Source organism: Anser brachyrhynchus (genome assembly GCF_964034855.1).
Source record: "Anser brachyrhynchus genome assembly, chromosome: 1".
Classification (NCBI taxonomy): domain Eukaryota; kingdom Metazoa; phylum Chordata; class Aves; order Anseriformes; family Anatidae; genus Anser; species Anser brachyrhynchus.
The window spans coordinates 167,997,399-168,018,426 of record NC_137694.1 but is presented as its reverse complement, the minus strand read 5'-3'; the positions used below and the strand labels follow the sequence as shown (position 1 = coordinate 168,018,426).

Here is a 21,028-nt window from a genome sequence, read left to right as displayed (position 1 = left end):
TTTTTCCATTTAATAGTTATCCCAACAGAGTTATCTTGCTGACAGAGCAGACTTGGAATCTGGTGTGGAATCTGGTTTACTTTATCTTTAAAAAAGATTTTTTTTTTACAATATTTAAAGCATAACATGCTTATTACGGTGAGGTTTCTCTGCAGAGTTTCTTTATGTGATACAGACCAAGTACATTCTAGTTATTCCTCTGACTTCCCGCTAATCTCAGGTGTGTACTTACATGTAACCACAGCAGCTTTCCAAGTGGAACCACTAGCAGTTGCTTGCTTTTTTTCCCCCCCTTTTTTTTTTTAAGGTTTATATCCCTCTCAAAAAACAGTATCAGATCAGCTTTCTTAAATCCCTGTTGTTGAGCTGATTCAGTGGCTGTTAGCAGCTCAGGCCAGTTGCAAAGCTAGTTATAGCAGAAGACAGAACAACTTCTGCAACAAGAACTTCCATATTCACACTTATTTCTTTTACATAAAGGATATATTTACTTCCAGGCTACTCCCTGACCACTGCAGTAATATACTTAGAGGGAAAAAATGACGAACTACCACAGCTGCTGGTGGAGCTGACTTCTCTCCCAGAATGTGCCCATTAACTCTACTACTTTTTTATAATTTGGAAGGGATCCTGGTTACCTTCAGCTCTCCAGAGATGTGTCAAAGCTAAAAGGAAATCCTTGACAGTATTCCACAAATATATTACAATGAAGGATACACTACAGGCTAGAAAGGCCAACAGATGTGTAGTAGAGTACAGAAACAATAAAGAGATGCTTCGGAAGGCAAGAGTACTTCAGTTTCAAAGGTCACAAATTTTATTTGTTCAAGAGGCAAATGCAAATACACTTAAGACTTCAACACCATACCACCATTTCTGCACTGTACTTCCTTACTGCAACTTCACAATTCAGCTGTATGTCTGGTGAGAGAAAGCACCATGAAACTACAGGACACTTGTAGTCCTGACACAACACCAAGAATAGTGCAGTGTAGCTGCCAAAAGGAAAAGAAAAAAGAACAGATGGGAGCCCCTTAATCCTCTTTTTCATCTTCCTTGACTCTCGCATAGGTAAATTGACATCTGTTGTCTTGACTCTGTCAACTGCTGAACATCTCTTTTTCTAACATTCCCAACTGTGAGAAGCAGGACTGTGCTGCACACCAGTGATTCACATGAGGCACGTTTCCATCCCTCATTTTAAATGTAAACCTTAACACCCTTCTTCAAGCTTCATGTGTGGCTGCGGCATTCAGTACTTGCCAGTTCAGAAGCATCATGGGGGTAGGAAGCCTGTATTGCTTTGATTTGGCTTAGTTCTTAAATGAAGTTTTTTTTTTTAATAGGAAAAAAATCCTGTAACCTGCCTAAGACGCAGAAGTGATGAAATTCTGGCCCATTTAATGGTAAACAAACAGTTCCAGCACCTTCAGTAGTACCAAGAACATCACAACATTGTCTTTCAGATTCAGAGGTAATTCAAAGGGGAATTAAGCAATGGGGTCACTTGAGTAGCTGAGGAATATAGTGAGTGTAATCAATATAGCATAAAGACACTTAAGAGCAGGCTGCAAAACCAAATATCAAAAGGAGAATGTTAGAGTGGTTAAAATGCATGAAAATCTAGGACAGGGAAATGCCAGTGCTTACTCTATGAACAAGATATTGAACTAGAAAAACATAACATATGTATATAGGGAAAAATATATAAACCTATAATAGACCCTAGTAGAAAGATAACATGATACTGTTTAAAGAGCAACTCATAATGCAGAAGTGACAATATATTTAAAAATTACTGTTTTAAGCTACTGCAAATATATAATGTAAGGTATGTGTTACACTTCAGGAGCTGAATTTTGTTTGTGTCACTGGAAATCTTTACATTCATCTTTCTAATAATTAACAAAAAAGCTACACTATTTCCCTACAGTGTAAAAAGTAGCATGGAAATTATAAATATATACAGCGCAGGTACAGGCTACGCACAGAAGAAAACCTGGACTTCCTATCCCGTTATCAGATATGCTCTCAGAGGATTACTGTGTAGCAAGACTGCATGTAGCAGTGCCACCTGGTGACCAACGCTATGCCACATTCCTCTTCAAAACTTCAGCACGAACATTTATTACATCAAGTAATAGAATTTTCCATTTTTAAACATGAATATTAAAGTTTACTGTTTCAAATTTAAGTGTGAGGTATAAAATTGAAACTGAAAATTCCAATTTATAAATAAGGATACTTTGCAATGTAAACACTAAGAGCATTTGGAAACTACAGTACCTTACACCTAGCCAGCAGAAAAGATTCTCACTTGTAAGCCAGGAGGAACATAATCAGTCACAGGAGAAAAAGATAGCTCAGGGAAGAGAAAACCTAGAACCACTAATATCAGCCATCTCTGAGAAGATCAACCACCTCACCTTCATTACTTTCTCAATAACACAAAGTCATAAATAATTATGAGGCATATCCCAGCGCACTGGGACTGGCTGGGATGGAGTACAGTAACTTGGTTCAAATGGCAGGTCAGTTCTCCACAATCGCCCAGAAAAGTCTTTAAAACAAAGTCTAAGCAGCCAGGATTGGGCACACCAAGTGCCAAGCATCATCCCTCTAGTTAGTTGCTTCCTATGTGCAACTCTAGTGCTAAAAGAAAAACTGGAAGAATATGCATTGACAGTGCTATGTGGTAGAACCAGAAGTAAACATGCAGCCCCGAAGTGCATGGTGACAAACAAATTCAGTGGTTTGAGGTGACCGAGCCTCCTACAGGCATCAGGAAGGGAGCACTATGGCAGCACACCATGCAGGCCAAACCCAGCTCTAGGCATTTTCTATATCATGTGCTGACACACACAGACCCTGCTTCCTAAACCAAGTGAATGGCCATTGCACTAGCAGCCCCACCTAGAGTCATAAGGTATTTGTGAAATGAGTGCCACTATGCAAAGGAAAAAAAACAGGGCAAATCAACCCCAGGGTACTGGATAGAGGCTGTTGAACTTTAAGTCCCTCACTCTGCTGCAAAAATTCTTGGAAGATGACGTGTTTTTCTCTGCAGAGAGGTTAAATGACTCAGGCACCTTTTAATGTTATTCTGGTACCCACAAAGGCTAAGCAGAATAACCCTGCGTGCCTCTGCGAAGGACTGGAAACTGCCCTCACCATAGTCAGGCTAAGAGAGGAATAAAACATTCAAATACAACAGGAAAGAGAGCAAGCAGGAAGAAGCGCAGTTCTTCCCCTCCACCAAACTCCTCTCCATATTTTCATTTTTAGTGGTTCAAAGCTAACATAACATCAGGTGTTCAAACAAAGTGAGAAAGCTTGGAAACAAAAGTTTTTTAAACAGGGAAGGGGACAGGTTCACAGTGAACAAAAAGTTACATACTTCTAAAAATGGTTAGAAAGGCAGAACAATTCTGTGGAAGCAAGAACAAAGTAACAGGGACATGGTTTTTTCCTTTGGCCATGACCAGGCCAAAACATGCAGCTAAATATATATGCGCCATTAGTGCACAGGAACCATTTATGCATTCTTTCTGTGAGCCTTTTTTCCATTTTTATACGAAGTACCATTCTGCAAGGGGACTGGTGTGTTTGAAGCCAATTCAAAAAAAATAAAAACCATGCAATGAAGACATACAGATGTTGCCAGGAGATTCCTTCATTATTCATTCCCTTGGCCTTGTTTACTGTGTAATACCGTTTCTTCCCTTGTCCTTTCTCTTGCCCTGTTCTAGAGAAATGTTGAAGAGAAAAATGGTGTAGTTGTCCTAAATAAGCTTAAGAAAACTACTTGCATGCAATTTCTTACAAAGATTCATTAATATCATATATCCTCTTTTCCAGACTCTATACAGCATTCTGTCTAGCTGTAATTGATATAAATATTCCTAGCAACCTGCCATTATCCCTTTGTTACCCTGTCTCAGAGAAGGACTGCATTTGTCTGAACCTCATCCCATTCTAGTAAGGAAAGAAGTTTAGGCATAGTCTGATTCTGAACTTTACCCATTACAGTATTTACAAGAGACTTTCACACAGTAGGCTTAAAACAAAACACAGACCATCTTCATCTTTGTTACCTGTATGTTTAATGACTGCTTGTGAACTTACAAAAATATCATGTTATACAACTTTGTATCAATCAACGAGGGCAATTAGGAATACACAAGGAACTCCCCATTCTCTTTGAAAAGATCTGGATTCTGCACATATCAAACAATTCAACAGCTTGTTTAAACATGTTAATATTGCTACCCTGCAAACTGTTTTGGTTTGTTTGTTTTTTTAAATAAAGTATGTAGTTCTTCCATTATACAGTATAGGACTTCCTAGTGACAGTGATCAGGACAAGCCTCACAGCTTGCATACACAGCCAACTTTTAATCACATCTCCTAGACGTCCATAAACACCTCTAAGAATTCTCAGAGGGTTGTGCTGCACACATACCTAGGCAACTTCCAGCCGGCTTTACCACCTGCTAGAGTTCAGTGACACCTCAAAAAACATTCCTTAGTATTTCTAGAATATTCAACTTGACAAAATGTAACAGTTACACTCTTCTGAGGCTGCTAACTTTTTTCTCCTGGCTATGGACCAAACAATATGGTAACAAAACGTTTCCTCATTACCTTCCAGGGTTTACTAATTTGCTGTTTTTAGAACTTAAGACATGATTAACTAAATCTTTTCCATCCAGTTCCAGTGAAGGCACAAGTATTTCCAGCTATATGAAGAACTGAAGTACTTGTAATGCTCCAGCTTCAAAAATTTTTTCTGGAATTCTTACAATGATGAAAACCAATTAACTCACTAGGCCAAAGCACAACAGTTCAACAGTTTTCCACTCATATCAGTCATACACTCCAACTTCTACAAATCAAGAAAAATAATAGTAGTAAAAATATCAGCTGCTCACTTGTCCACACAGAGGTTTTTTTGCACCACATTCATCCCCAAGCCCTTGCAGAAAGGCAAGGGAAAAGGCAAATGGGAAGTGTTTTCTTCAGACCCTTTTGTGACAACCCATTGAGAGGGGCCCAGAAAACAGCATTCTGCTCCCCCCAGCCTTAAAGGAAACACCTCTGACTACAGTAGCACAGAGGAAGTATTGTCCAGATTAACAGCCAAGACTTTTTACTGTTTTTATTTATTTTTTAAAGATGACAGTGTTTCACTTAATTGGGTTCTAAGAAACACCAAGTACTGTTTTTATGTACTATGCATAATACTTATAAAGAGAAAAACTCCTACTATATTCAAAGGAGTGCAGTATGCTTTGAGCACAATGCATTGCAGTCTAATTTTTCCATGAGACAAAGGCAGACAAAACTCACATCAATGACTTCCAGCCAGCTTCTAAAAAAAGTTAATAAAAATTTTATATGGATCAGAAAGGTAGGTATTCTCACTTAAGGGGGCCTGAAATCACTTGAGGATCTGCCCCAACAGACCTGGTTCTTGGTCTCTACCATCCTGAAGTTAAAACAAATTTCAGCCTGCTTATTATGAATTCTCTCTTCAGACTTTCTGCTCTACTACATCATCAGGTCCTAGAATGCAACAGTAGTGTTCTTACTTCACCCTATTTGTAGTTTGGGTTTTGTTTAGTAAAACTCAAAAAAATGAAATGAAAAAGAGCGTTCTAGCACACCAGATTTGACACCCCCTTTGAAAGTGTCCCCGTTCTCCTTCAGAATCCAAGTCAAAATTTGACTGGTTAGGACACCATGAGAACAAGAGAGCAACATCATCCAGAAGATTCCTGCCACACAATACAGCAAGCACAGAAATCTTGCTGACTTTCAGTACATTAATTTTTCTGATCTTCTTGGCTAACACACCAGCCTGAGCTTTCAAGTTTCCTCTCGATCTTTTTTTAGTTCAGAGCACAGAGTGAGACAACTACATCAATATTCTAATTTAATTAGAAGGCAAACTGCTAATCAAAACAGAGTGACACAGATTAGAGTTGGATTAAATAGAAAGGCAAAAATATATTAAAATGCTTTTGAATTAAGTTAACCTTTCTTCATATATTTAAAACTAGCCTCCAGTCTTCATTTCAGAAAATAAAGTTTAGATCTCCAGAGAGGTTTTATGCATTAACTCAGTTTTCAGAAGTCTGGGTGGTGAGAAGTATTTAAAAATAACCAAGCTGTTAAGACAAATACATGTTCCAGTTAAAAGAAGATTAGAAGCCTGCAAATACCTGCAACTAACTACATGACATTGCTACTTTTCAGGAATAAGTACGCTTATGTTGTGATTTTATATACTCTATACTTTTAGTTAATGATTTCATTGATTCCAAGCACATCTCCGTTCTACAGAGAAAACTTATCATGGTATTTACACTTCTTTCAGTATCTCCTTAGTCAAATTAACATTTTCATGTCTTTCTGCACTCCAGAGCTTAACATCTTGTTTCTTAAATGTACTTTCTTACTTTTGGATAGTAGAAAGTCTACAGTGACGCTTCTCTCTGTACACATCCTGATCTTTTGTTTAAGATGATTAAGAAAGCCGACCAGTTTTACAAATGCTGTAGAGTTGACTTCAAGTATTCAAAAGCGAAGAAATCTTCACAGCAATGCAAAGATAACGCTGCTGATACCTGCCGAAAGGACAAGCATGCATACCTTGCTGAACAATGGCACTTGTTCCTTTGCAGAACAGAAAGCTTACTTGGTACAAGTCTGCCAGAAACTGTAGTGCAAATAATTCTGTTCAAACTGTTTCAAGAACAGCTGCCATTTCTTTGAACTGTCTGAAGAAGTTCTGAAAAGGAAGAGTTAAGATAAATTTCAGTTGCACAAAGAAAAACTTGAACTGTTGTTCAAACTAGCACAATAGACAAAAATCACTTAATCCATTGTTTGCCTCTTTCCTCCCGATAGAATTTGCATGTTGAACTGGAAGTTACTGCATTTCATTTTGGGGGTTGGTTGGAATTTGGGCACATTCACTATTAAATCTACACAGTTGGTGACTTACTTGCATGCCTTTGCTTATTAACAGGAAAGGATGACATGGGGAAAAACAAAAAAACAAAAACACACCAAAGTAGCTGTCACACCACAGAAGAAAAACTAAAAATCTCATGCAAATGTTTCTAATCCCAGCTGAAATAACCCATACTTCTCATGTACAGCATCCCTTACATTAGTTAACAGCTATTTAAAAATAGGTTTCAGCCAGATGGAATACAAGATTGCAGAACACCCAAGGATTCAGAATATCCTTCTCAAATTCCTTCCTATTCAACTCCCAGCATTTTCTTCACCTGTAAGCCTGAAGAATGTTCTACATGATGCATTGGCCCTCTAAACAGGGAATGACACCAGAAATGCCGTATTTATTAAATAATTAAATTAAACCAAGTTACACAAGTTCATAGATGAAGGCACAATAATTAAGAGCCAACAGTGACAAGGGAGATTGACCTCCATTCTTTATCAATAGCAAAGGCCAGGCATAACCCAAGTTTTAGATTTTGAGACTAGTGAACAGTTTCATAGATTCAGAATACTCCCAGTGTCTAGTAAGGCAGATGGATAGGACAAAAAAACCTTTTGTCTTTGCAGCTAAAATAAATTGTGACAGTAATTGCTGCTAAATTAACACTTTAGAATAAGTGTTGTAGAATTAAATGTAAAAACTAAATATTTATTTTCAGTCTTTTAAACATTTAATACTTCATTTTTAAATGATCATACTAGCATAATGCTTATTTACATGTATGCAAAGTACACATTTGCTTCTTCACAACAATGCCACTGTTGCTCCAAAGAGACTGAATCAAATGACACAGGATTACAGACCTTGAACTGTGGGATTGTCATTTCAAATGTTTTGTCCGTTATTTGTCCTGAAGGGTCTGCCACTTTTAGTGTCACTGTAACATAAGGATACTTCAGAGACCTGCAGGTGTCAGAGCTCATTGCAACTCCAAGCTTCCATTTAATATCTACAAACTGTAGAGAAGAAAATTGGAAACAGTATTAAAGGAAGAGATCTAGCCTACCATTGCTATACTGTTGGACAGATGTTTTTACAGATAATATAGGACATTCAGAGCCCATATCTATATGGAAAACAAACATACATGTCAAATATTATTCTGAAAACAGTCTTCTGCCATTTCTATTAAAAGCAGAAGGGGACTGAAAAATACCCAATAACTTATTTCACTTAATCTGTTTTGCTTATTAAAGTACTGTTAATATTCAAGAAGTTCTGGTAATAGCTTAAGTCCCAGAGTTCAACTGGCTTGTTTATCATTCATGGTTTTATGTTCTCTTTAAAGCTTCTAAATCAAATGAATATGAAAAAACTAGTCAGTATACAAAAAGTTTACAGTAGCAATAATGGGGAAAAAAGAAGGTATTTATAACTGTTTTAGATAAAGCACATCATAAATACAAGTCACGTATTTTTACCCCTTTATGCTAGGCAGAACTGGAATAAAGAAGTGAAATGAGCCTTTAGAAGCTTATGATCCAGCTTCAGACTTTTTTTTTTCATCTTCTAGTTCTGTACTCTTAACAGTTGGTGTTAGGACCAAAAACTTAAAATGCAGATGCACTCTTATTTTTTCAAGAAGTTTAAGAGATGTTGAAAACTGGCAAAGTTTCAAGATCGAGTGTAAATTTAAGGGAGACAAAGAATAACACATTGATGTGCTGGTGCAATTGACTCTAAAGAACAATTCAAATAACACTGATAGCAGTAAAATTGTCATACTGACTTACCTTCCTTAATAATACTACAAAACAATTTTTAAAAAGCTATTAAATCCTTATTTACCGTCCAAACAATAATATTAGAAAGTAGTTTAGGCTTTAGATGACCTTCGTACATGATTTTTCTGTCTGGCTAGACTTTCGGCAACACATACCCAGGAGACCTTTGGGCAGCCAAGATACCATCATGTGCTTGACACTACAATGCACACAATGAAGCACTGACACTTCTGAAAATGTTTAATTCAATTGTTTTGTTAGTTACCTGCCCCACTGTGGCCATGTTTCCTACATCTTCTGACACGCTGACCGATTTGCTGTGCTCATTCCATACATGACGAATAACTTGCACAGCATGTTTAGGCAGTGTGCTGACTGCATTGCCCACTGTAGTGACAAGGTCCTCTGTAGAGAGATTGTTTCTGGCTGCTGTGCTACAGGTATATCCAAAGAACACCACATCAGTTTCATCCTCCAAGAATTTAATAAAGTTTCTCACTTCACCCCAAATAGGCATTTTTTCAGCTTTGTTTCTATGCACTTTAAAATAATTGGACATATTGTATTGTGTTTTTTTCTTTTTTTTTTAATGCAGAGTATTTTTCTCCTCTGGGAAAATGACTTGTGTATCCACGTGAAAAACAACACTTGACTTTTAACATGTCTTAAGGTGCAGAAACCAAGCTTTGCTGGGCTTACACAACATGCAACAAACAAAAATAATCACAGCCTCTGAGTGCTGTTGACAGTGAAAAAAGAGCACAGTTCAGTGACAGATGTGTGTATAGTGCAGTTAAGACTATTAAACAGTATTATTACTTTAGAAATGAGGCAGTTTAATTAAACATTTAGGAGAAGCAATTTAAGTACCACCAAGGGGCATGTAAGGACCTCTAAGCAATGTTATAATTTGTAATAACAGGAGTCAAATAATACAATAAACCCCCAACTGAATAGGCAGCAAGTCTAGATGAAGAGCAACAAAAAGTGTCACTCAATTCTCCCCATGGAAATAGGTCAAAAAAAGCAAGTAAAAAACCACCCTAGGTTTGTTCACCCAGAACCCCTCCGTCTAATCCCAGGGAGATCAATAAAACAGAAAAAAAGGCCTAGCTGACAGCTTTAAAACTGCCATTAACTTTCTCTTTTATTTTGCCAGTAGTTCCAAAGCTTGCAGACAGCTTCTAAGAAGAACAATTTCATCTCTGTTTTTCCACTACTGAGTCCATGTATGCAGTTACTACACTTTTTTTTAACCTTAAGAACACAAACTAAGCCCTTTTCACAAATCAGTTCATTTTATACCCACCTTTGGTGTTATTTTGTGCTTACCTAAACAAAAAGGAAACAACATTAGTTATTTTTGCCAGCTCACCGACACTGATCTCAATTCCGGATGTCCGCAGCCTCTAAAACAGGATGATCAAATCATTACATGTAATAATAATTTACACATGAACAAAAGACTCTACACATAAATACATACACAAATAAATTGATTTATGAAATGTATCCTGTACAACATGCAGAACAATTATAATTGCTTCTAAGTGCTAATATCCAAACTTACCTGACACAGTTCAGCTGTATTTACACCTGGGATCTTATGGTTCAGATGTTGAATTATTTGCTCACACTAAGAAGAAAATAAATTTGAAAACATTCTAAATATGTATTTCAATATACAAGACAAAGCAAGTTTCAATATTTGGAGATTACAACAAAAATTAAAACTGGTTAATGCAAAAATGGACAATAAGATTAGGATTCCCTTTAAATGGAAAGGGAAGAATAGTCATGCAAGTGACTGATATTGAAATTATATCAAACCAAGAAAAGCAAATAAGCTCAATCAAAGCTTTTAGACATTACCTCATTTGCTGTTCTTTAATGCACCATTTAGTTCAACAGCCATCCTGTCCAAGTATAGAGCTTTATGATAAATAGGACCTGAATGTAAAGCTAGCTAGGCTAGCATCTGATTAAGATGAAAAAGAACGATATATCCTTAAAAGTCTTCTGTGATAAACACAAATTTTAAGCAATCTCACTGCTCTTGGCAGGACTAGTTTACCTCATGAGCCACGTAAATCTATGCTACACATATGTAACCTTCGCTTTGCAACACACACAAAAGGAAGTAGAAGACCTTAAATAAAAAGGTTTTCAAGACTGTTAGAATGCCAGAAGCCCTCTGTATCCCTCCCACTGCTGAACTTACTAGTTCTGCAAAGAAGTCTTGAGGTATTAAGCTAATCTTATCTGCCGCGCCGCCGACATCTGAAAGACACAAGTAGCTGAGATCAGAAGCAAACCCTTCGAACACCATCATAACAAGCCGCCCATCTCCCTGAAGACACCACAGCTCGTCACGGATTTATTCACCCAGCAGGCAGGCCTGCTGCTCTCCCAGCGCTGGGCTCCCGCTGCCGGCGGCGGTCTCGGCCGCCCCGGGGAGGCTCTGGCTGGCCCCGAGGAGCCGGGAAGGCGCCCCCCGGCCTGCTCCCCAAGCCCCCCTCAGCCCCCCCCCCCACCAGGCCGAGCCCCCTCTCACCGAGCGCCTCCAAGGCCCGCGCCAGCACCACAGCAGAGCCGGCGGCCATGGCGCCGCGCTCCCGACGAGGCCCCGCTTCCGCCACACGCCGCGCGCCGCCCTGACTGGCTCCGGGGGGGGAGGGGCGGGGCTGCTCGGCCGCCCGGCTTTTATTGGCCGGCGGGAAGCGCGCATGCGCCGTGCGAGCGGCGCGGGGCGGGGCGGGGCTGGGTGCTGCCGGGGGGTGTTGTAGGCGGGGGGTGTAGGGCTGGGTTTGGGGCTTTGTTAGGTGCGTGTGTGTCCCGTGCTTTGGGCGGGTGGGCTGCGGGTCGTGCACCTGCAAGGAAACCGCAGGTTGTGAATGATGTGCGGAGGTCATTTGTGCCTTCGGTTCAATGGGAGAATAGCCCCTTATTGAAAAACTACAGTGAGAATCATACAGTCACAGGACGGCTTGGGTTGGAAGGGACCCTAAGGACCACCCACTTCCAACCCCCTGCCATGGGCAGGGACACCTCCCACCAGACCAGGTTGCCCAAAGCCCCATCCAGCCTGGCCTTGAACACCTCCAGGGAGGGGGCATCCACAGCTTCTCTGGGCAACCTGTTCCAGTGCCTCACCACCCCCAGAATAAAGAATTTCTTCCTTATATCTAATCTAAACTTACCTTCTCTTGTGGTTTAACCCGGCTGGCAGCTAAACACCACACAGCCGTTCGCTCACCCTCCCCCCTCCCTCTCTGGGATGGGGGAGAGAAACGGGAAAGTGAAGCCGGTGAGTTGAGATAAAGACAGTTTATTAAGACAGGAATATAATAATAACAATAATAATAATAATAGTGATAATGATAATAGTATTAATAATAATAATGTGTAAGAAAACAAGTGATGCACAATGCAATTGCTCACCACCCGCTGACCGATGCCCAGCCTATTCCCGAGCAGCCGGCCCCCCACCCCGGCCAGCCACCCCTATATATTGTTTAGCATGACGTCAGATGGTATGGAATACCCCTTTGGCCAGTTTGGGTCAGCTGTCCTGGGTCTGCCCCCTCCCAGCTCCTGCTGCACCCCCAGCCTGCTCGCTGGCAGGACAGAGCGAGAAGCCGAAAAGTCCTTGGCCTGGTGTAAACACTGCTCTGCAACAATTAAAACATCAGCATGTTATCAGCGCTCTTCTCATCCGAATCCAAAACATAGCACCCTACCAGCTACTATGAGGAAAAATTAACTCTGTCCTAACTGGCACCAGGACACCTTCTTTTAGTTTAAAGCCATGCCCCCTTGTCCTATCACTACACCCCCTGACAGAGTCCCTTCTCAGCTTTCCTGTAGGCTCCCTTTAGGGGCTGGAAGGCCGCTCTCTTCAATAAAATTTCCATACTGAATGCAGTTGATTTTGAGGTGTAGCTGAAACCCTGAAATGACACTGATCCTTTACCAGTCTCATGTTTTAAAAACAACAACAACAAAAAATATTCTTAGACTTTTCTAGCAATCACTTCTGGCTTCCCTCTATATTGTAATGCTACAATTTTAGTACACCTATAGTAAGACTGACCAAGTAGTGAAATACAACCAGTCACATAGTAGTGCTGGCTAGTTTTAAATCATGTATTGGATTTTTTTTTTAATTTTTTTTAGTAAAATGAATTAAAGTATTTAGAATATATTTCATGCAAAGGGAAATTCTTGTGGAACATGGTATGTGTGTTTATGAACTTTATACATTTATGGTACTTGACCTCTCCCTTTTAAAGTATCTAATTAAGTGTGCAAATGTTTTTGAGTAATATGTGTTTCTATGACCTCATGATTGTCAAAACACTTACAACGTACATACAGGTAAGATCTGCCTGTGATAGGAGGGACATGACTCAACAGTCCTTTTGTTCTTAACTTAGGTAACTACTGCATACTTTTGTATGTTATCTACAGAACTTTGTATATTATTTTATATTACATTTTCATCAAGTCTTTTACTAGTGCCTTTAGCAATATGAGTAATACTTGTTATGTTACCTTTCATTCATTTTCCAAGATGTGGAGATAGATGTGAAGTTGAGTGTTTTGGTGGTTTGGTAATTATAGAGTAATTCTGAAGCATTTGCTGAAATTTTGAGTTGTTTTGGAGTTATTTTGATAGAATCATAGAATATACTGGATCAGACGGAACCCACAAAGGCCATCAATTGGGTCCTGGCTCCACACAGGACCACCCAAAAATCAGACCCTATGTCTGAGAGCACTGTCCAAATGCTTCTTGAACTCCAGCAGGCTCAGTGCCGTGACCCCTGCCTTGGGGTAGTGTCCCAGTGCCTGACCACCCTCTGGGTGCAGAACCTTTCCCTAACCCCCAGCCTGACCCTCCCCTGTCCCAGCTCCATGCCGTTCCCTCGGGTCCTGTCGCTGTCCCCAGAGAACAGAGCTCAGCGCCTGCCCCTCCGCTCCCCTCGTGAGGGAGCTGCAGGCCGCCATGAGGCCTCCCCTCAGCCTGCTCTGCTCTGGGCTGAACAAACCGAGGGACCTCAGCCACTCCTCACATGTCTTGCCCTCCAGACCCTTCACCAGCTTTGTAGCCCTCCTTTTGGACACTCTCTAAGTTTTTTATGTCCTTTTTATATTGACCATACCTGTACACAGTGCTCAAGGTGAGGCTGCACCAGCACAGAGCAGAGCAGGACAATCCCTTCCCTCAACCAGCTAGCAGTGCTGTGCTTGATGCACCCCAGGGTGCAGTTGGTCCTTTTGGCTGCCAGGGCACACTGCTCTAGTTAAACTTCATATTGCTGGGGATTGCCCAGCCCTCTAATTTGTCAAGATCTCTCTGCAAGGCCTCTCCACCCTTGAGGGAGCCAACAGCTCCCCTAATTCAGTATCGTCCACAAACATATCTTAACAAGTTCTTTGAATTTGGAACAGCAGGATGGTGAAGAATGTAATGATTTCAGTTAGTCTGCCCATCCCTAGTATTAAATTGTGTCTCTAGAAACTGTTGCCTCCTGTAAGTATGTTCTTTGAAGGTTTTTGTGGCAGAGGAATTCAGATGCAGGCTGTGATTGTGATCTGACAGTAGCGGCTCATCTTTTAGCTAGCTAAGGACTGAAAACCTAATATGAGGATACTCTTTGTATGGAAACAAAGACATATCTCATTAGCTAGCAGAAGACTGGATTGTTAAAGAGAGATGCTGTGGTATTCTTTACAGGTCAGTACAGAATCTTCAAATGCAGGCGTGTAATAACAGTAATCCTGCTTAGTAGTAACGGGGTAAAATAAAAACTACTTTAGGTAATTTACTCCATTTCACAAATGTAACATTTACAGAATGGGGTGTTGTTATTAACATCAACACTCACTAAAGAACTACACCAAGTTTTTCAAGGAGCTCTTGAGGTAGAAGGGAAAAAGTCTTTCTGTTAACAGCTGTGTTTCTCCAGTGCTTAGGCCTCCAGTTTTGTGGTGTCCCTACCTTTCTTTGCCTCCTGTTAGCTTGGTACTCCTGTCTCTACAGCAGCTAGAAACATCTCTCACAGGACTTCTTGATTTGCCTGTATACTGGCAATTTCTTTCTTTCCTACCCACTGCCTGCTCACTCCAGGCATAAATGTGGCTCCAAAACCAGCTTACCACTGCTCCAAGTCCATCTGTTCATTTGCGTGAAGGCTGGACAGGTCTGTGGGACCAGCTCCCACACTACAAAAACCTTCCCCAAACGTCCATTTCAGAAAATAAATGTACAGCTGCTCTTGCAAGCACCCAAATCATTGCAAGCCCTAAAATCCTGTGACTGACAAACAGGTAGCAGTTCCCATGTGGTGTGGTGAAGGGACAATGTTCATGTGGTTGCTTCTGTTTCTTACAGCCCTTTGCATCATATGCCTCTTGCCTCCCACAGGCTGCCCATGGACAGGGCTTCAATTCTCTTGAAGGCAGGGGTTCGGGAGGTGAGTACCCTGGCTAAGAGCAGAAATATATATGCAGTTGGGAGATGGTAACCAGTCTGAACAAAGCAAATTCATGCATGGAAAACAGTTTGCTGCATGCTCATGAGGCAGGTAAAAGCACCCTGTAACAAACCAGGTAACCTGTTCTTTTACAGAAGTAAAGAATTACCACACTTTTCTTGTCAGTTGTCAGTACAAAGTTAGACATTTAGTAAATTTTAAGGCTGCCAATGAAAAAAGAAAAAACAAACAAACAAACAAAGAAGCCTATAAAACCTCTGGTTCCTCGTTTTTCACCTGCTTGTCAGATAAGCAAGGCTTCTCATGATGCAAACAAATCTCTTGTCCCTTTAGTGACCCCACAGCTCTGAAGAAAACAACATTCCCACAACTTCTGGACCAAAAAAAAAAAAAAAAAGAGAGAAAATTAAATCAGTTTTGACTGTCCCTCTCAGAGTGGCTTTACGCAGCTGTCCAAAGACCCTAGGAGAAGGCCTGGGGGCAGAGCTGCGAGGAGCCACATATATACACCAGCTGAAGCCTGTATTGAGTACGGGGTGAGAGGCGGTGCATTCAGAGCAAGGGGACAGGCAGCCCTAGCAGGGCAGGGGAATCTGTTTTTACGCTTTCCTTCCTTTTTGCTCTTTTCTGAGATAATTTGAAAGGAGGTATAACACTAAATTAGATATACATATTATATATGTATTATATATATATTACACTGTGCTTGATCCTAGCTGAAAGGTCAAGACAGGATATGTATATGCTCCTGAGATCCTGAGATGGGAAGGTATGAGGGGATTCACAGCTCTAGAAGAGAAAATGCAAAACATTTGTGTTGTTACTTCTTAGCGGATCCCTTAGGGACTTTACCACCCGAGTCCTTGCTGATAGTCTGAAGGCTGAGGAGGACTGAAGTCTTCTGAGGAAACTTGCTGCTATAAGTGCATCATAGAACCAATTCCCTTTGAACCTTTTCATTAATCTTTATTACTTTTTATTAAGAGTTAATCTTTATTTTGCTAGTCTTTATTATTCCGTGATCACTGTGCTTCTGCGAACGTTTAAACACTACACCTTAATCATTAAAGAAACAACAACTCCGCACGTCTTTTCTCCAATAAAACCATTTTTATTCACTGCGATGACGGATTTTTATTCAGGGCGGTTACTGGAGGTGCTGCTGTGAGGGGCCGTTGAAGAAGGGGCCGTTGAAACTTGGCGGCCCGGCGGCGCCCCCCGGCGCCTGCCGCTCGCCATGCCGGCCCCGACGGGCGGGCGGGGCGGCCGAGGCACGGGCCGTCGCCTCTCCGGGAGAGCCCACTGCCGGGGGGGAGCCGAGCGAGGACCGAGGGGAAAGTCCTCCTCTCATCCTCGGCCGGGAGCAACCGGAGATAAATAGGCGATCGTTACGCAATTTTCTGCTTTGTTCCGCTGCTTCTGAGGCGGGAGGAGCGTGTGCGAGGACAAGCAAAGCGTCGGTTCCCCCTGCGGGTCCCCCCGGAGCCGCCCGTCCCGGTGGCGCGGTCCCGGGTGCGGGCTGAGCGCGGCGGCGTGAGGCGCTGTCAGCCGCCAGGGGCCGTGCCCGCCGCCATGGAGCCGCACCGCTGGCTGCCCCTCGAGGCCAACCCCGACGTGAGTGACCCGGGGGGGTGCGCGGGGGGCTGCCTGCGGGCCGGGGGGGGCGGTGGGGAGAAGGGGAAGGCGCTCAGCAGGGCCCGGCGGCGGTGCGGTGCGTGGTGGGGAGCGTGTGTGCGCGCACGGGGGGTGTTACTCCTCAGGCCTGACCGCGTTCTTAACCGCCCCCCCCTCCGTTTTCTGCTCTCTTTTCAGGTCACGAATCAGGTAAGCAGCGTTTATTTGAGGTAACCTTTAGGCCCTCTGCAGCTCCAGGCCCATCGCCTTTTATTTCCTGCAGTAGAGGCTCCCGCTGCCCCAACGAGAGTAAGTTCTTGCCACCCCACGGGTGCTCGTGCTGTGCCTTCTGCTCTTGGACCTTACTGGAATCTCCTGTGGAGCCTCTGAGTACAGGGTGTAATGTAAAAAACCTGTATAAAACACAAATGGTAAAGGAAAATAGAATAAATGTGTTCTGCAGTTGTGAAACAGCCTATTAAAGTAACACAATTTCTGATATGTTTCAGGGAGCGCTTCATTTTATTAATTATCGATTAAAACGTTGTTATATATTTCATGGATCTATACATGATGGGTTTGTACGATCACATGGATCTGCTTACCTCACCATGTCTCAGTCCTTTTCTCCTTTGGATGACGAGAAGAACTAATGTATTTTTACCGTATTTGTACCTTGATGATCATTTGTGACTATGTTGGCATAATTTCTTGCTGCTGTTCTTGTCAGTATAGCAGAATCCACACTAGAGAAAGGCATATTGATTTTGCTACAGATGGTGCTTGAGCCAAAAGCTTCCAGCAGTAAGATGACATTCTTGAAACTACTACCTTGTTGAAATATTTTGAAAATTGGGAATTTCTGTTTGTGGAGAATTATTATTTTTTAATTATTTTTGCTGTAATTAATTAATTGAGTATGCAGGTGAATGAAGAGTTATTCATTGCTGGGTCATTTTGTACTCGGCTTTATAATTTCCTGACACAAGTAATTTTATCATTAGTATTGCTGTGGTGCAATCAGGTGTTGGGGTGAGTTCATTGTGTTCACATGAAATGAAGTGTTATCAGCTGTAAAGTAGAAACCAAGGAGGAAAAACTAGTGACTTTTTCCAAATACTGTATTGTTAAGTTTATGCAATATGGAGAAAATCCTAGAAGAGCATTAAATGAACTGTTCTAAGTGTATTCAAAACCTCCTTTGCCCATTGGCTTTGCATTGGTGATGTATGGTATGTCTTCGTTATGGATGATCGTGGTTTATGTGAACTTTCACTTCACAGGGATTTTCTTCTTAATCTTTATGGAAAGGGCCACTTCAGATACGGTCGACTTTCTCTTTCGCTGTATTTTGACAGACTTAACTGAGCAGTAGTTGTAGTTATTATTTAGACTGAGGTGTATCTTCTTTTTTTTTTTTTCCAAAATAGAAAAAAACAACAACAAAGGTCTCTGTTGAATAGGAGTACACTTTGCATTATTAGTCATTGTTCTGTATAACAACAGGAGTGTTAGTCACTAGTTATTCATACCTCTGTTTAACAATAGTAATAATAATTTGACATCCAAATGAAGTTGCAAACACATTTTAAAAAAATCCTAGGGAGTTAATTGCAAGGACAGTCGGTACAGTCTTTTTTTTGTGGTATTGTATGTCACTATACTCTATAAAATACAGGATTCTTCAGGATAAAAAAAAGGCATACCTCTTATAGCTGCAGCATGTATGTCTAGAAGGAAGTTAATATATACATCTTCTTACACAGACCTTTAGCTATATGCTTCTTGGTTTTATTTTTGTTTTGGATTTTTTTTTTTTATTTTACTTGGATGTTAAGACTATCCTTGGAACATACTACTTATGTTAGTATCAATGCTATTGTTAGGTGTGGTAATGAACACGTTGAGATGTGTGTTGTAATGTATGTTGACGATTTCAAACTTTGTGGCAGAAATTTGGGAGATAATGGAAAAGAGCTGGTATTTCGTAGTTGCAGGGTGTGTAAAATCTTTCCAAAATATCTTGATTTTTTTTTTTCCTTGGTGAAAGCATTTGTATTAATGCAAGACTAGGAATTTTTAATTTCTTAGTATATAGGACCTTTCTTCGTGCATATGGATTGGAATTATGTAAAAGGTTTAGAAATTGGCTGGAAAGGATAAATATGAATGATCTTTCTCAGCTTTAAAGATTTCCAATGGCAGTGACTCACTCAGGATACTGCTGCCATGTATCTGTAGTGATCTTAAGAGAGAAGTCAGCGTAGTTAAATGTACCATACAGTGCTAATTTAACTGTCACGATATGCCCTTTTCTCTCCACTTCTGCAGTCTGATGGAACGGATTATAAAGTATTGTCAGTCCACCTCCAATATAGAAAGAGTTGATGATTCAGCATTTACAAAGCTCCAGTTAGTATAGTGATGACAGCTAATTTTCTTCTCTTTGACCTTCAGCTGTGGGACCTCAGGTGCTGCCCCTCTTCTTGAAGCTTCTGAAGCCCCTCTACTAGTGGGAGAGAGAATGAGAGAAAGTGGGTTTATCTGCCCACTGTTCACCAGATGATGTCTGGCTGTGTATCTTGTTCACAGTTTCTTCTACCACCAAAAAAAGTCAGACTGCTTATGAACATTGGGAGTGAAAAGATCAGATGCAAGCTAATTGCTCCTCATGGTGACATCACTTCAGTCTGGCTTGCAATCTGTGATCAATTCCCTTGGAAGTGTAGATAAAAAAGTAGTATTGGTAGATGATTTTGTCTTTGTTGATCTCCCCTGTTCTAAGAAATATCCTTACTTCCTACAGAAGGCACAATGTCAACTCGTGCCTTTGCTCTGTCCAGGTAAGGCTCCAGTAATTGACTGCATCTGGTATGAAGCTCAAGTACTGGCTTCAGGTAGCCCAAAGTTAAACTATGCAAAGTTGTCTGTGATTTGGGTTTGTCTTATGACAGAGGGCTTATTTGCCAGCTACTTTCTAGCATTATTTCCAGGCCTTTGACCCAACCTTTTTTTTTTTTTTTTTTAAAAGCCATTAATGCAATGAGAGTCAGCCACGTAAAGGAATTAATTTCAGTGTATGGACCCTCTTGGCAGCTGTGACTTTCTGGGGGCAATAAAGATCACAGAGCAGATGGCAGAAACTGGATACACCCAGTCTTCATCCAGTTAGGTGTCGGGCAAATATAGGGATTAGTGAATTATCTTGAGGAAATGAACTTTACTCTTCCTAGAAGGTCGTTCCGTTTTATCAACTGTTTGCAGCACTGTCCACAAGCTTCCCCAAAAGAAAACCCTGCTGACCAAAGTCACTGGAAGGGCAGTGCCTGCAGTTCCTGACGTGCATTGGTGGTGGTGGTCCTCAGAGACGAGCTGCTGTGTGGAGTGAAGGCGCGTGTGATGTGAAATGACATAAATGTCCTTCTGAAGATGTGTAGTTAAGCAGTTAAGCTTAACAGCAACTCTTCTATTGTAAGCAAAGTGGCAATAGTGGAGATAGGCTGTTTTCCAAGAATTCGTGCTATGAGCGTAGCCTCAGAAAGGGGAAGACCAGGACTGGGTCTTTGGATCTTTCTGTGAAGAGAGTGCCCCAGAATCCCTTCCACAGAGCCAGCAAAGGGGAATTGGCAAGGCTGTGCCACAGCAAAGAGTAAGCAGGAGGCAGATGCGAAGGAGGATTGTTGTGAGACCAGTTGTTGGATGTTTTCTTCTGGTTTAAAATACCTCAAGCTATAGAGCACTGTTATTAAGTTTAAACAGGTTGTTCGTATGTTGCAACAGATATGTTGCAAGGGGGAAAATTATGACTTGTTGGGGAGTTTAGAGCCTTACTCATATGAATAGTTGAAAAATGAACTTAGATCTGTCTTTGTAGGTCATTCAGTAATCGAAAGCTGAGAAAACCATGCATTTCATTCTTCTGTTTGTGTTTGTTGCTTTTAGCATTTTCTGCTCTTTTTTGGCTTAGTTGCTTATTTATTTTCAGATGAAAAAAGCTGAACGTTGTAACAACCGTAATCCTTACTGTTACCAGTGCTGGTAAGGATATGTTTGTTTAGTGAACAGCATGCTACAGAGCAGAAAACAAGTGCTATTGGTTCACCAGGTAGGTTAGCTGGTAGTTCTGAAGATGCTATTCCCTACTTCTCTATCTTCCT

General features: G+C 41.1%; 2 protein-coding genes across 5 annotated transcripts in view; one reads left to right on the top strand and one right to left on the bottom strand.

Moving 5' to 3' along the window:
* Positions 1 to 4,086: 4,086 nt before the first annotated feature.
* COMMD6 (COMM domain containing 6) lies at positions 4,087 to 11,979 on the bottom strand. 2 transcript variants are annotated; one of them, XM_080576906.1, is made up of 7 exons: positions 11,958 to 11,979; positions 10,979 to 11,037; positions 10,328 to 10,393; positions 10,090 to 10,166; positions 9,023 to 9,191; positions 7,837 to 7,989; positions 4,087 to 6,793 (listed from the first exon to the last, which is right to left on the bottom strand). In XM_080576906.1, the coding sequence occupies exons 5-7, from the start codon at positions 9,038 to 9,040 to the stop codon at positions 6,743 to 6,745; spliced, it is 222 nt and encodes a 73-aa protein (XP_080433032.1). In that variant the 5' UTR covers positions 9,041 to 9,191; positions 10,090 to 10,166; positions 10,328 to 10,393; positions 10,979 to 11,037; positions 11,958 to 11,979; the 3' UTR covers positions 4,087 to 6,742. The 2 variants fall into 2 exon arrangements, with proteins under 2 accessions (XP_080433032.1, XP_080433031.1); XM_080576905.1 differs by lacking the exon at positions 11,958 to 11,979 and adding an exon at positions 11,312 to 11,871.
* Positions 11,980 to 16,662: 4,683 nt separating this feature from the next.
* Positions 16,663 to 21,028, top strand: part of UCHL3 (ubiquitin C-terminal hydrolase L3) — a 43,718-nt gene continuing 39,352 nt past the window's right edge. The window contains exons 1-2 of one of the 3 annotated variants that reach the window (XM_080588960.1): positions 16,663 to 16,871; positions 17,070 to 17,081. In XM_080588960.1, the coding sequence (XP_080445086.1) occupies positions 16,830 to 16,871; positions 17,070 to 17,081 (54 nt within the window). In that variant the 5' untranslated portion in view covers positions 16,663 to 16,829. Of the gene's footprint in view, positions 16,889 to 17,069; positions 17,082 to 21,028 lie in introns of all 3 variants that reach the window. The other 2 variants (XM_080588961.1, XM_080588962.1) reach the window with 2 other exon arrangements.

Bases quoted from the DNA above. Each gene is read 5' to 3' on its own strand.
- COMMD6 (XM_080576905.1), bottom strand. From the start codon at position 11,669: ATGACCTCCGCACATCATTCACAACCTGCGGTTTCCTTGCAGGTGCAC. The intron at 11,038-11,311 runs GTGAGAGGGGGC...TGTGTCTTTCAG, and splicing joins GCGGGCCTTGGAGGCGCTCG to ATGTCGGCGGCGCGGCAGAT. The intron at 6,794-7,836 runs GTCTGTAATCCT...CTTCCTTTTCAG, and splicing joins TGACAATCCCACAGTTCAAG to AACTTCTTCAGACAGTTCAA.